This window comes from Salminus brasiliensis, chromosome 19, assembly GCF_030463535.1.
Source record: "Salminus brasiliensis chromosome 19, fSalBra1.hap2, whole genome shotgun sequence".
Classification (NCBI taxonomy): domain Eukaryota; kingdom Metazoa; phylum Chordata; class Actinopteri; order Characiformes; family Bryconidae; genus Salminus; species Salminus brasiliensis.
In genome coordinates this window covers 27629186-27645388 of record NC_132896.1, presented here as the reverse complement: position 1 = coordinate 27645388, position 16203 = coordinate 27629186, and the positions used below count along the sequence as shown (strand labels likewise).

The 16203-nt window shown below is 40.9% G+C and overlaps 1 protein-coding gene across 8 annotated transcripts in view; it reads right to left on the bottom strand.

The window, feature by feature from the left end:
• Positions 1-1700: 1700 nt before the first annotated feature.
• limch1b (LIM and calponin homology domains 1b) overlaps positions 1701-16203 on the bottom strand; it is a 143851-nt gene continuing 129348 nt past the window's right edge. For 5 of the 8 annotated variants that reach the window (XM_072663687.1, XM_072663689.1, XM_072663688.1 and 2 more), the window contains 10 exons: positions 15570-15683; positions 11182-11274; positions 10070-10243; positions 9601-9689; positions 9393-9496; positions 8172-8286; positions 7792-7881; positions 6169-6277; positions 5484-5586; positions 1701-4966 (listed from right to left, as the gene is read on the bottom strand). In XM_072663687.1, coding sequence (XP_072519788.1) covers positions 4941-4966; positions 5484-5586; positions 6169-6277; positions 7792-7881; positions 8172-8286; positions 9393-9496; positions 9601-9689; positions 10070-10243; positions 11182-11274; positions 15570-15683 — 1017 coding nt within the window. In that variant the 3' untranslated portion in view covers positions 1701-4940. The remainder of the gene's footprint in view (positions 4967-5483; positions 5587-6168; positions 6278-7791; positions 7882-8171; positions 8287-9392; positions 9497-9600; positions 9690-10069; positions 10244-11181; positions 11275-15569; positions 15684-16203) is intronic. The other 3 variants (XM_072663691.1, XM_072663692.1, XM_072663690.1) reach the window with 2 other exon arrangements.

The window sequence follows — 16203 nt, the reverse complement described above, 5'->3', positions numbered from 1 at the left end:
CCCCCTGATCTCGAAGAACAGGTCTTCTGCGCCCCTCCTGGTCTGCAGCTCCTCGCTCTTCTCTGTGAGCGCAGCTGCCATCCTGGACACGCGGGACCAGAGGCGCTTCTCCCGGAGGTCCCGCCGCTCTTTCTCCAGCTCGTCCTCCCTCTCCAGCGCTGCTACCCTGGCCTGGAGGTTTTCCCAGATCTGCTGGGCCTTCTGCACGAGGCCATTAACTGCCTCTCCGAGGGGCATTTTTTCACTATTTCAACACAACAGTCTGTTCAAAGTCAGGCGACTACCTCAGTCTGCTCCACTGCGCTGCGGTCAGTGAACTGAGGCGCACAGAGCGACTGACCCCTACTTATAGACTTTTGGTGCGAAGCCCTATTTATAGTGTGACGTCACAATATAGTACACGGTGCCCCCGCGATTGTGACGTCATCCAGCACGTGCTTCACACGTGCTTCACACCTGCTTAAACAACAGTGATCCGGCCTGAAGCAGTGATACTAGCAACACTCATTGGATTGACATCCTCCTTGACATGTTTGCCCGTTCTGTAAATATAAAAAAAAACATTTTTTTAGACCTTTAATAATTAATTAAAATAATTAATAATATTTAACTGTAAAATATATTAAATATTGTAAATCTTTAAACTGTACCTTTAATTAGTGTGTTTATTTAACAGATAATCATACATATATATGAATCCATATTTATTTTTAAACACAATAAACCAATAACAAAGACATTTAATGGAAAAGTATGTTATTTTAGCATATATATTTGTTTAAGTCAAGAGTGGTTTCTTTTAATCAATTTTTGGTAATGATGGGACAAAAATAAAGCAGCTTTATCTTGAATTCCAGAATAAAAGCCCCATCATTAAACCTTTGTTGATACTGAAATCGTTAGTTTGATGTTTCGTAGACTGTAATATAATTCTGGTGTTTCCAACTTTTTTTATAATGGGCATAGTTATCCTTTGGGTGCCAAGAAGAGCATAGGGCTCTCAGTGAGATACTGATAAACTGTACATATGAAATGCATTATTCTATGCACATTACAAAAGAGCTTATATCTGACTCCAACTGTTTTATTCAAAAAATAGACTTAAGAAAAAAAAGGCCCAGTTCCCCGTTCTACATTTGATCATTTTTATATGCATCAGCATCAGCAGATATAAAAATATTGGATATTATCTGTGTTATTATCCATGAGATTTTAGAATGCCTCATTGAAAACGGTTACACACAATAAAACCTCAGTATTGTTTTAACTTCTAAATCAAGCAAGAACAAGAATCCCTGATGAATGACCAATTTAATTTAACCAGTTCTTTAAGACCTGCGGTCAGTTGCCTGTAGCTGTTTTCAGTTCCAGCTGCTTCGTACACCTGTGTACACGTTCAGTGTCAATAGTGAGTACTGCAAGTTCTCGTTTATCAGCAAAATTCTGAGCTGTTCAATAACATTGTAAGTCTCTCTCATAACTTTTAAGTGAGTCCATAAACTGAGCCTGCACAGTAATGTCACTGCTGTTGTGAGTGCAGTTGAAGTGGAGAATGATTAGTGTCCAGTAAATTAAATGTAAATTTACAGGGATGATGATGAATAAAGAATTCTTATATTCTTAGGTATTCTGGGTATCGAACCCACAACCCTGTAAACAATAATCCAGCAATGTTCACACAACGGATCCACACTCAGACGATCTTTTCAGCAGTTTATTTATAAACATATAGTATAGTGTAAAGCCATTGCATTTTAACATCAAAGTCATCTATTGTCAGATAGTGTACATTTGAATATCACAATAAATATACCTTAGACTTGATAGCATTTCCAAGGTAGCTATTTATCCTAGACAATATTCCTCCGCTCTGTCGCAACCTATAGAATACCTAATAAAATGTAAAATGGCTACATGACCAGACCCGAAGCGCAGAACACTTACTATATAAGAAATCAGGAGGCATATTAAAATGTCCAATATGATCAATATGAAATTGGGGAAAACAACAATTTTAACAAAAGCCTTGTATACACCATTATGGTCAGGTGCAGATCATGGAGTAATAGCTAGTCATTTATATTGGTTAGTGTAAAGCGTAGCTAGTGGCACTGACATGAGTGGTTTAGAGGCAGTTTATGAACTGATTTTAAAACAATTATAAGATCTGGTATTGCTATCCGTGTGCAGTATTTCAAAGTAAAAAAAGAAATCACACCCTTAGATGATTTACCTATATATATATATATATATATATATATATATATATATATATATATATATATATATATATATGTGGTCACCGACACCTTAATGATTAACGCAATGATCATAAACGGCATTGTACGATGAATGATTCCAGGATTGCAGGAGTGTGCAATGCTCGAGCTTGGGTAAATGTGTAATTTGTTCATCCTCCTTCTCCACAGCCCAAATAACAGTCACTTCTTTCTCCTCAACTAAAGACAAAGTCTTTGGATTTGAAACTCTTTTAGAGTATAATCTTTTACTCTTCTTTCCTTTTTTGTGCGATCGCTCCCTTCACTCTAAGGCACATTTTTTTTTTATTCAGAGCAATACCATTCCCACCACTAATGGAGCAAATATCTTACAGTAGATATCATTAACATTAGAAACTTTAAGATGGACACCTGGACAAACTGCAAAACCCGAGGGGATTTACTGGTGTTACTGGTACTAGTTTCAAGTGGAATACATGCAGTTAATACCAAGAAAGGCCACGCCCACAACTGCATTTTGGTGTCCATGAAAAACATGGAGCTCTTGCCATTCATTTCAAAACAACGTAAAGACGAACAACGGACATCAACCAAAAGCAAGGTTTTATAAAATGGAGACAGTCTGGGGTGGGGCTTCAGTCAATCACACTGAGGATAATTTAGAGGAGAAACTAGTCGCTGCTGTCAGCTCATGTCCAGAACTGCACAATCCAAAGATCTACTTGGACAGCTTACGACTGCTTTATCTGAAACATACACATTGCATCTTTTTTTTCTTTTTTTGCCTCCTTTTACTAAAAAGTACAGCAACTGCCAGCAGTTTATACTCCCAAACTTTACATGCTTGAATCAGTCTCCCACTTCACACGATTCTATGTCATGGTGTTTCTCAGGAATGGCTCACTCCAGCTCCAACTGGAGTTTATCATCACACAAGCCCTGTCCCAAATAACACACATTTAGGGTACTACAGGGAAAGGTGGAACTTAAGAGTGCCCCTATGCAGCCTTGTTGTGGCCTTTGGTGAGGACTGCATCAATGCAGGCTCAGCAGTGGCCTCTTACCCAAAACACCTTTGAGGTTTGTTCAACATATTCAGGTATGATGTTCAAATGTATTGTGCTTGTAATCTGCATTGTTTGGCTGTGGATAAGCTTAAAATTAGCTCTTTTAAATCCAATATGACTGATATCAGCCACACTTTATAATTTGAGCCTGAAGTTCTTTTGCCCTCTTAAAAATAAAGGTACTTTAAATGGTTCTTTGAGGGATGCCACAGTAAAATGACTTGTGTTTTCATAAAGAACCATGTTTGTAGTGGAAATGTGTGTAATGAGTGTAAGGAAGCTTTACAATGGGGAAAAATTACCTGAAGATTTTTTTTAGAACTTTAAAAGGTTCTTCACACTCACACGTCTCTTTAATACAAACATGGTTTTAAGTGTTTTCTCTGTTCTTTTGGGGTTTTTTTGCTCAAAGAACCATTTGAAGCACCTTTATTTTTAAGAGTGTATGTCTGCATGTTGATGACATTACCTACATTCAGTCTTGGAGGAGGACCACATGGCTTTTGGTTGCTGGTTGGCAGGGCTCCACACATCTACAGCCAGTTCTGGACTCTTTAATATTGCATTTGCCTGAATTGTAACCGCTGGCATGCTGACCTCGGCCTGTTGTAGTGTTGGTATGTCAGTAATAAAACCACCTTCCCGATGTACCCTGAATGGGTGTAGCTGGAGTGAGCCATTACGGACTGGGCAGTCCAAGTGGAGTCTCCCCAAAGGCCTCAAGACCAAGGATGCCTATGTCACTGAAGGCTATGTCCAATTTTGTAGGACTGACATATCCTTTGAGAACTTCAATCGCCACAAAAAAACTAACCATGCCTTGCTAACATCAGTAAGCTGTGACATACAGCCCTGTCATGTGCATGACTGAGCACTGAAGACGAGCCTTTGTATATCACTGCTTGCATGGTGTCTCCTTGCCTTTGAGACACTTGTATCACATCGACTGACCCCCACAAACGTGCCTACAACAGGCTAGCAGTAGGTATTTTTAGGCTGTGTTGTGACAGCAGCCTAATCTGGATAATAATTTTACCTCAGCTCAAAAAAATGGGGTGGGGAGCTGTATGGATGTCTGTCCATCAGGTGCAGCCACGATTCCAGGCTTCCCGCCAACTCAAAGAGCAGGACAGTGTGTGTAGCCAAAATGGAGCTTATTACAGATCGTCAAATCATATTTTTACTAAAAAGTAAACGATAGTTGTAATTTTCCTATCATACCTCCAACATATACATACAGTATTTAATAATGGAAAATTTAATTTCCTTTATTTACTCATTTCAGAAAATTGACAACCGCCTACATGGTTGTTAGTTGCAGTGGCCTAAAAGAATCGTCCATAAAAGACATACAGCACTGCACTGCGTCAGAGATAGATCAGATAGAGACATTAACTGGATTTGGTTATTTCAACCCTGAAAACAGCACCAGGCTTTTTAACACACTTGTACACACACTCATTGGAAGCCACACGTTTAACATTGGGCGTGAAAGGAAAATCCTCCTGATATGGAAATATTGCATTATTCTCAACCAAATATGCAGGTGTCACTGTGGCCAGTTCAAGCATGGGCTGACTGAAGGAAGTGGTGGTGGGTAAGAGAGACTGAGGTCCTGAAACACAAAGTCTGCTCACAAGGTGGTGGGTTGACCAGCAGCTGAAAAACAGAACAGACAAAAAGATGGAGATTTTCTTTATCCAGGAACTTTATTGTGTCACACATTTATTCAACTGCTTTCCCAGATTGTGTTGCTTAAAAGCCTTCACTAACTGCACACATCTGTGGGCAAAATCTATATGGCTTTGTGGAGAAAGCAGATGTTAATGACAAAGACAACAGTGTGAAGGAAGTAGCTGAATTTGAAGGTGTATCAAACTGGCAAAGGTCTACAGAAAATTCTAAATTGTGGCCAAAAGACCAAACTGACGGACAGAGACTGCCGGTGAGTTTCAAGGCCATCGTCAAGGCATTGACATCATTAACATCTGCTTGAATCTATTGAATCCTGTTACACAGCCCACAGGTATTTGTAGCCTGATCTTCTTCGTGCTGCGACATCTGCAGAAGCCTGAAGTTACTATATCTAATAATATATAATATATTCTAAATGTTCTTAGGTGTGTATGTGTGTGAGTGCAAATGTGAGTGAGAGAAAAATGACAGCAAAACTCACAGCGAGAACGGATGTAGCACTGATGACAGTTCAGCAGACCATTACGGATCCTCACATCCGTTCCAGTGGTGGTGTCACCTAACTGTCCCTTACAGATCCCGCACTGTGTGTGTGTGTATGTATATGTGTGTGAGAGAAACAAGGAAGAAAGACAACATAAACGTCATTTACTTAAATATACAGTCATATTAGAATATTATATCCAGCCCTGATTTGGAATGGCCCACTTCCCATATAGGAGCATTCTGTAGCACTCTATAAATCCAGACTGTAGTCCATCTGTTTCTCTGTATACTAAACTGTTCTTCAATGATCAGAGGAGTGGAGAGGACAGCTTAAATGCTGTGCAAGGCTACGCTAGGCTATGCTGCTATGTGCCATTGCGGTGATGTAAACTGGACAATAAAAGCAGAGCTCATTATTTCCCCACAAGCCCACGATAAAAGAAAAAACTGTGTTTTTCTGTGTCAGAATAACAGGGTGGAAAACTCATGTCTGATGAATCACACCTTTTACACCTCAAATAACAACTTTGAATACTGAATAAAGGCATTATGTGGCACTTTTAACACTTTTAACTTTTTACACATGCAACCTGCTGCTTAAATCAGAGCCAATTCCCAAATTTTACATGATCATGACCTCCCTAGCTTCTACACCCACACACACAAAATGGGATACATACCTTAAAGCACTGAATGTGGAAGTAAAGGCTGAGAGTCTCAATAATCATGGCTGCTCCTTTACCAAGTGGATGACCACAACTGGAACACAGCTTCTTCCCACTGACAGATCTACACACACACACACACACACACACACACACAAAAGATGCATAAACCACACTTTCATTTGCTTTTATAGTTGACACACCATATTGGATATCTGCAGTGAATGCAGCACTGCAAGGAAGAAAGAGGGGTGAGGGTGGTTGAAGAAAGAAAACAAAGAAGATGATTAAAATGATTATGTATCAGGGCTGCACAATAAAATGCAATCTTCACTAAGGCTGTGGGATATCGTCACAACAATATAAAAAGTGATAAATAATGACGAATTCCAGCATCGCTAACTGAATAGGCTGCCACTAATATAACTAACCTCCCTTAAAAATACAAAATGAAAGGCCCCATTCTCTACTGAGCAAAATGACTAACTTCAAATGGCAACAGCTACCTATTTCACAACTGAGAGCGCATCTTTATGATTGTAAGGCTGTTTAAAAAACAGTCAGCTGCAAGGAATAAGACTACCAAGAGTTTGTTAGGCACTAGTACAGGGTTTACTTTTAAAGATGCCCTACAATCAACATAGCTGAATAATGAGAGTTCAGTACATGTAACTAACAACCCATGAACCTCAAACACTGTTGTGTCCTCTTACGAAAGCACCTGTTATGTGGGTTAGCTGATGAAGCTAGCTTGGTGCTAGGCATGTGCTAGGCTAAAAGCTAACCCAACCAGACGTTACTACGTGTCTTCAGCTGGCTAGCCACACACCGCGCCGACTAGACACAGAGAGGAGTGGAGAGGACAGCTTAAATGCAGTGCAAGGCTAGGCTAGGCTATGTGCCATTGCGATGACGTAAACTGGACAATAAAAGCAGAGCTCATTATTTTTTTCCCCACAAGCCCACAATAAAAGAAAAATCTGTGTTTTTTTTCTGTGTCAAAATCACAGGGTGGTAAATAGACTTGTAAACTCATGTCTGACAAATCACACACTTACTACTTACACCTCAAATAACAACTTTGAATACTGAATAAAGGCATTATGTGGCACCTTTAACACACACAGTAATAATGGGTAAACAATTGAGGCCTTGGGCAACCTAGACTAGCTTCGTCTATGCTAAGCTAAGGTAGGTGAGGCTAGGTCAGACTTGTCTTAGTAAAGGTTAATGTAAAGAAGGGGCAAAACAGAGAGAAAATCCAAACAATGAAAACAGTGCAGTGAGCACATTGCTGAAGTCCGGGTGGATTCACAGTCATTACTGCTTCACACATTTTACACAGTAGAAATGATAATAATTTAAAAATACTTAAAGCATGGTAAAGGTTGGTCATTAAGGAGTTGATTTTGGGTTTACTGTTTTACTCGCCACATCACTGAAATTCAACATTTCTGCCAAGGTTTACAGACCTTAATAATGTGTCTATGGCCATAAATAATATTGCAATAACGTTAAAATGTGATTTACCATGCAGCCCTATTAGGGACACCCCCAGGTGATAGGGACAGGGTCTAACTAAGACAGAGGAGGGGGAGCAGAAATAGATCGAGACCAAGGCAGAGTGCTTCCCTGTACCTGTTTGGTGATGGAGGATGTTGCTGTGTGTCTGTGTATGAGGGAGATGAATGTGATGGCTTTGCACCAACATGTTCTATGGAGTCAGACCTGGGGAGCAGAAGCCACATGCAATGCTCAACTCTGTGACAAACACATGAGCATGAGCATGAACTCGTGGGTATTAACACGTGGAATGGGTTTACAAGCTAAACCATGGATACATGCACACTTAACAAGCCTGCCAAAACATTTCAGTAACATTTCACTGCAGGACAGCATTCATAAAGCTACATGACACCTACATAAGCCTTACATAACACATATGAATCCAGCCACCGCCTATTTTAAGAACTGGTGAAGATATGTTTTAATATATGTTTTCTAGGTGACACACTCACCTTCTACGTCCTCCAGGTGCTGGCTGTGCGTTCCTGGTGCAATCCAGTGAACCACTCTTCTGCCAGGACTCTGACGATTGCTGCTGCTGGTGAGACTTACTGCTCCATGAAACACCTACACCAAACACCAACATCATTTCCAAAATGTATGAATTCCTAAGGCAATAAACGTTACATCATCCCACACTAACTCGTCAATACAATGTTTGTGTAAACTCTTCTCTAGTGTTGAACCTCATCAATAATTTCTGTACAGAGACTAAGAGTTAACAATTCTCCCTACAGGTGGGCTTCGCCATGTTTTAGAGCCATGGAAAACTGGGTCCTGTTTATGCTGTTTGACTCTACGAAAACATCCAATAATAAAATAATTAAATAATCCTAATTTAAGAACTGCCCAGTAGGAAATAAGCGAATAAATGCAAATAACCAGCTAAGTCACTGAAAGTGATGCAGATTATTATATAACATCCAATATTTATGCTAAAATGTGAATCTATAAAAAAGTCCTTGATAAGTCCACTCGACCTCAAAATCTGATGAGGTTTTCTTCTGATGATTCTTCCATGAAGGTCATATTTGTGCGGGTGTTGCTGCATAAACAGTAAACAGTAGAAAATTGCACCACCACTTTACAGTCTGCTAAATCTTCCTGAAAGTCTATTGCGGTCCTATAGCACTTCTGATTTGAGGTTCTAGCAATCCTTTCGAGCACTTCCAGACCTCAGCCTGGCCTCCACTGTTTCGGTTAACTGCAATATCCTAATTACATTACGAACTGAGGGAACAGCAACCTGAAAAGGCTTTGCTCTCTTCATTTGCTGACATCAATTCATTTAATGTACGGAGTGCTAGGCAGCTTCTTAGAGAAGCCCATGGCGCTAATTGTTAAAAAAAGTTTGAGAAGGCTTAGTTTTGATGAAGCTTTTAAAGCTTTTGAAACCTGTTCTTTCCTAATGATGACTGTTAACAAGTTATAGCTCTAATAAACTAATTAAAGTTTGAGACCTATGCGCAAATGTTTTGGGGTGCCCAAACTTTTGCATGGTCATCCTTTACTGCACAAAGCATAAATAGTAAACTAATCCTGACACTTGCTGGAAAGAAGGTTTCATCTTAAACTTAACAACTTTCCGAAATGTCGATAATGGGTTCTCAAAGCTTCGTATGTCACTGTGCAACTCATGACTGGACAATAAAGTGGGATTTTCCTGTACTCACTCTGACTGGACTGCAGTTGCTCAGGTTCTTGGTTGGGCACCCCAGTTCCTTCCCTCTGCCCATTGGGCTGATTCACCAGCTGGTCACAGCTCGACCGTTGAGGGCTTCAGTGATGCAAGAGGAGGAAAAACAGGTCAACATGATGAGGTGAAAGTGTAGAAGCAGACAGAGTAGGATGGTGAAATTGACCTTTAGTGTCTGCACAGACCTTCCTGTGGTCTGGGAAAGCTCCTCCTTCGTCTCTGTTGCTTCAGTCCTTTCGTTTTCCCTTTGTCTTTTATTCTCAATGGTCCCCTTCTGAAGTGTATAAAACAATAAACAATAAATTCACTAAAATAGAAGATCCAAGTACAAATCTGATTACTTTTGTGCCTCTTAAGGCCGCAAATGCTGTGTTTTCTCACATCTGAACTGTTCCATTTTGATAAGCCACGACAATAGATGCAAACGACTGCTGAGGCATAATACTATTGCCAATAGGCCCAAGCCTACCTGGTATGTATTCTTTCAAAGACATTATTTAGACTGGGGAACGAACCAGCCAAAGCATAGTAGAGAGCTGCTGATATATCAGTCTCATAAGGTGGTTTATTGATCAGTATATCAGACATTACACACACATCTGGTATTCCATCCATACATCTCTCCAAACATCTATCCAGCCATCCTTTTCTCACCGCCTGCTTCTCCAACTCCTCCTGCCTGCGTTCCCAGTCGGCTAGTGAGCGCACAATGCTGTGCTGTGACGCAGGGTTGCTAGGGACTGGGGTGGTTTCTTGCCAGCAGGTGGAGGGTGGCATAGGTGAATGCGGTGTCAAAGGAGCCACTGTCTCCTCTAGAATTTTGCGCTCCTGTAAAAAGACAGACAAATGTTACATTCATGGATTGAACACCTTCGCTCTGTCGAATGGGTCATTTAAAAAAAAATCTGATTCTTTGCCGTTGCAAGTCTTTCATTTTTCAACCTGCCGATGTAATACACCGGGTAACCAGCATGCCTGAAGCGAAGCATTGCATTCCTGGCTCCAACGTACCAGTCTGCAGACACCAGTGATTGCCAGCAAAGCGGGGGTGTACGTGCGATGGGCACGCACCTGTGTTGACAATTCACTGAACATCTGACTGTTGACGTCTGCCTAGGTTGGTTATAGTCAGTGGTGCGCCTGTGTTTTCTGTAGCCAACATAGCAATATGCCAGAAATTTACCTGTACACCTCATTTTGAGACTACCACGCCCATCGATATGAAGGATATTAAGGACCATTGCTGTTTAAATGACACATGTGGGAGGCGTGAAAATAGACTGTTGGCGGGGTGTAAGATAGCAATGAGCATCACAATGTGCCTTGCGCAGGGTGTAAGATAGGGGGCTTGATGTCACTTCTCTGTCATTTCACAAGGGTGTTATGTAAGCTGTTCTCACATATGAACTCAGGTAAACGCCTGGAGAATCAGGTCACGACATTTTCCGCAGCTGCCCTTTCACACATCTCGACCCATGTCCATGTCAGGGGCAGCACCTGTTGTAGCATGTGCATGAGGTATGGCATGACCCACTGTTAATATTTTCTGCTCTAATCTCATATGGGCTCACTTGGACATTACCCAGACCTTGTACTAGGGGGCTGGCAGGATAAAGTCTATGTAATGTCTAGTATAACTGATGTGGACATTTGTGTTTACACATACAGCTCCTCCAGGTAATGTGCATGTCTAAAAAGGGGCTATGGTGATAAAACAAAAATGGAAAATTGTTTCAATTATGCTGGAAAAGGATAAATATAGTTGCCTCTTCATGGTATTTTCTTTCCTCCTCTTCCACTTCCTTCTGAGCCTTTTCCCATTCCTGCTTCAGCTTCTCCTGCTCACGGCGGTACTTCTCCTGCTCACACACAAAGAGGATGAGAAGAATGTCTTAGACAAAGAAATAGCTTCAGAGGATCTTCTCACCTGTGCCGCTTCAAACAGCTGCCAAAAAGTCATTGTGTTAAGTATGCATGTATATTGCTGTGGTACTTAAGGAAATGTTAGGAAGATAATGATGATGTATAGTTAGAGGTGTGATGAGGGGAAGAAATAGACTAGCAAAGCAACAGCCCAAGACCAGCCAAAACCAGAAGTGCAGTAACATTTTAAAGGCACAATCCTCCAGGTGAACATCACACCTATAATATTTCAGTTGTCTTGTGTCCTATGTTTAATCTGGACAAAAACTCTGATTAAACCAGCTGACTCTGACTGCTTTTTTAATGTTTAGTAACAATCTAGGGGGAAACAAAGTGCCACACGGGGTTTCTTTGAGTGATGCTATACAAGAACCACTTTGGTTGATATAAGAACCCTGTTAAAAAGACATTGTGAGACTGAAGAACTTTAAAAGGTTTAACACCCACAGGTGGTTCCCAGAAGTTTAGGAAGTTAAAGAACCTTCACTTAATGTAAAGAACTGGATATGAATTTATGAACCTCTGAATATTTTCTAGAAAATAAACTTTAAAAATGTTATTCTCACTGGCACATTTCATGCTTTTTTAAACAAAGCTTTTTAGCAAACCAAGTGGTTCTTCTATTAGTAATTCTGTAGATGGATGGCTCTGAGTGGTCATGAGGAACGCTGGTTTAAATCCCAGGTCATGCTGCCTGCCATCAGCAGCCGGAGCCTGAGAGAGCACAATTGGCCTTGCTCTCTGAGCGGGAAGATGTCTCTCCCCACATCACTTCAGTGTGATGCTGGCCTGCATGGGCATCTGTAAGCCGGTACATCAGAGCTGGGCAAGACAAGACAATGGTCCACCATTTGATGGTATTTAGCCTCCGCCTTTAACCCATCCGTACACTGAGGACACGTGCCCGGAGCAGTGGGCAGCCATCGCTGCAAAGAGGGTTGTGAGCCTGCCTCAGTGACCCAACAGTGGCAGCTTGCTTAGGCCTAGTATCGAATCCACAACCCTGTCATCAGTAGCCTGGTGCTGTAACCACCGAGCAACCACTGCCCCGCCAAAAAAATTTAATTGCTCCAAAACACACGGATCATCTGGACATTCTTGAATTTCAATTACTGTGCAATAGCATCATGCAAAGGACCAATTAGCCTTTAGATCAATTTTACATAACAATCTTGTCTTCTACCAAAAATATGGTCTCAATTGCTAAGGTCAATGAAAATAATTATATTAAATGTATATCAAACGATAACATACATATGTAATTGCACAGAATATCTGTGGTGTTCTAAGGCTGTGAATTTCACATCAGTTCAAGAAAATATGTGCAACTTGATTTGAAGTAAAGTCTAAATGTGATTGTGCATTTAAACTTTGGTTATTGGCAGTAAACAGTGCATACACTCACACACTCTCTCATACACACACACACACAGTGGTGCTTGTGGGCAGAAGGGGTGTCTTATCTTAAGCAGTGGACCCATGCACCATGCAGGGTTCAGGTTAGGTCTCTATGCAGTGGCTGAATCCTTGTGGTTGTGGTTACGGGTTTAAAACAGGCCTCAGGTTCCCAGGCTGAAACATGCCTTTATTTGAGTGCTCTTTCAGTTCAGAGTTGGGAATGGGGGGACAGCTCCATTTGCATTGCTCTTAATTGTTCCTTTGGTGCTTTGGTGCTAGGTTTGCATACTCGTAATACAGGCAATAGCTAAGCCAGAGTGGACTAAGCATGCATCTACTGTACTGTTACAAAACAATGCTTAATGCTATTAAAGCTGCTCAGAGAGATGATTTACTTAAGTACTTATAAACACTTAGCCATCACAGACAAAGCTTTATCAATACGATAAACCAATAATTTGGCAAAAAATGAGATTTACACAATTTTATCCCAAATAAGGGTGATCAGACAAGATGTGTTTGGGGTCTGAAGTTTGCTTTTTGTTCAGTTTAGCACTGGAATTGTGAGGTTACTGCGCTTGGAATAATGAACATTAGCCCGGCAATTAGTACTGTGTGAACTGCATGCCTAAATCGTCACACACAAGCCTGTGCACAGACATGTTGGGGGGTGGGGGGCAAAAGCAATAAAGGGATGTTATCCTTGTCATAGTTGAATTATAAGAGAATGAAAGCTGAGGGAATGTTTCACAGAGGAAGCCAATGGAGTTCCTGAAAGGGCTAAATCTAATGCTAGGCTGACCAGAGGAAGGAGAAGGGCTGACTGGGTGCTAGGTTAAAAGCTACCCCAGCTGACTGGTCACAATCTCTTCAGCTAGCTAACAGCACAGCAAGGCTAAAGGACACTGAGAGCGCTAGGCTAGGTTTGGCTATGCTATGCTATGTGGCTAATGTGAGCCAGTGTGTATAGGCATAAGCTTTGATTAGCCTTATGGCTCTAGTGTAGAATTAAAGAAGCAAACATCAGGTACTAAAAATGTCTTGGCTGACTGAGTACATTTGAGATTAGGGGAAAATTGTGTAAATTTGATAGTTTGCCAAACTTTCCCACTTTTAATGGATTATTGTTTTGCTTACACCTAATGCAGGCAACATTTAAAGGGCCCACATCCTACATCTGTCCACTTCTGATGTTTATGATGGTCAGTGTGTAAAGAAAACAATTTTTACATGTTCACCATACTTTTACGATGTGCATAAGCTCTGTGGTGATTTGCTGCCCTGTATTGTGCCTCATTCAAAAAATAGTGGTCGGTGCAGAAGTTGCGGGCAGCCCAAGTTGGAAACCCTGTTACTGCGAATATTTAAGTAAGTAGAAGAAGAACTGATCTCCACAAGGCAAAACATTAAAGATGATGAAACATTCTTTTCCAGCAAGATTTCAGTTTTTTACCATGCAAAAGTCCTAAGAGATTTGAGCTCTCAGACACATTTTAAAAAGGTCTCAGACCTTACCTAGCTTGTTAGGGTTGTGGTTTGTTCACAGTCACTGTTAGGTGATGCAAATTTCAAATCTTCATATAAGAATTGCTTGTAGGATTGCTAGAATGGCAAATCGATATGTTTATTCACTGTTTTATAAATGTACAGCCTTTTCCTACATAAATTAGAGGGCCATATGATCTTTAATATGCAGGCTCTTTAACATCGTCTAGCTCTGTCACAGTGACGAGAGTGCAGAGCTTTGAAGGTTGTTTGGAGGATGGTGTTTATGTTTCTCAGGAGACTGAGATGTTCTGCTGTTGGGCATCATCAAGATGCTTTTGCTGTGTTTGGCTGAACTGCAACTTAGGAAAAGTGAGCCCAAGCCACAGGAGAAAGAAAGATGAGAAAACAAGGTGTTCTTCACAACCTCTGCCCAAAATGGCCAACACATGCCTTTTCTACACAGCATAAAGCCGTATACAGGCCTGAAGACCTTTTTTCCAGGTGGTGCACTGTTGCATGACATCTGCACAAGCGACACCTTGATGCACATCAGAACACCAGAAGAGAACCTTTCCTGCATTCTCACCACAATATTCAGTGTCAGTGGTTTTCAGAGAACATATAGAAGAAGAACATATAAACAAGATGCAATTTGGATAATAGTAATAGAACCTTTGGGCTGCAATGAGCAAAGATAGGGTGGAGAATTACATCAGATAAGGAACATTTTGCTGGTAGAGCTTAGAATGAATTCCATCAAATACCATCAAAATATCATCAAATTCTGGAAGTAAACATAACTGTCTGTACAAGTGATACTTAACAAATGGGGCTTTACTAAGTATTGACCCTGTGAGGTACCTAAGCTGTTGCTTTGGGCCCTTTTTTATTATTTTGTAGCCATGAAAGATGGAAAAAGTAATCAAAAAAGTCTACTGTTCACTAGCTTAGCTATTCACAGTAACAGACATTTTGACTAGGGGTGCCTAAACATTTGTGTGCCACTGTATAGTAAGTAAGTATAGTAAAGGTAAATGTTGGTTTTCCATGATATGGGCCTTTTAAGTCAGAGTAGTCAACAGCATGCATGAGTTTAATTCTTTAATGCTATCTCACTTTTAGTTTAAACACAGCCTATAGAACTCAAACCAATACAAAGCAAACACGGATCAAGCTTGACAATCTACAATCTTCCATCGTCATTGATTCTACTGCTTGATTTATTTGGTTAGTGGGCTCTGGAGCATGCTCGGTAAATGCTGCGGCTACTATTGCTTCCGCAGCCTGCAAAGCTCCAGCGAGGCTCTGGCTGAAGCTGAAGCTCAGGTTAGGGAAGCTGTTGTACCTGAAGCATGCGCTCCTGCTCTTGCTGCCACCTTTCCTGCCGTTTGCGCTCTTCCTCAGGGTCCCATGAAAAGTGCTCACCCCGCTTCACCAGATTCAAAACCGCGGGAGCAACCTGACCGTACCGCATTCACGTCCACACACGGACGTGCCCATACACACACACACATCACACACACATCACACACCATACCAAAGGAAAAGGAATGAGGGGATAGAAACAGTTGGTCTAAGCTACTCCCAAGTTTGCTCCTCTACCTCTATGAGAGAAGAAAAGATGATGCAAAAGGAAAAGAAAGACAGTCTGAGAACATCTTGCTACTTTCCCATCTGGTAATGCACATCTGGCATTGTCTTTTATTCTGCAATGCACTGTCAACCGTTATGTTCTTAGTTACTTTGTTACATATTTTGGCTGCTGATGGCAATGCGGCACAGCTCGGAATTTAAACTTGTGACCCCCAGGCCATAGTTGCAGAAAAAGTTCTGTTCTGATTGTGTGCCTCCATTAAGCCTCATTCAAAAATCAATAAAGGCTAAAATATTTATAATTAATGTGTATAGGTGGGGATATACAGTATGTAAATGTATTTTTAAAGAACTAAAAAACAGGAAATTGATATTTTCTATATATG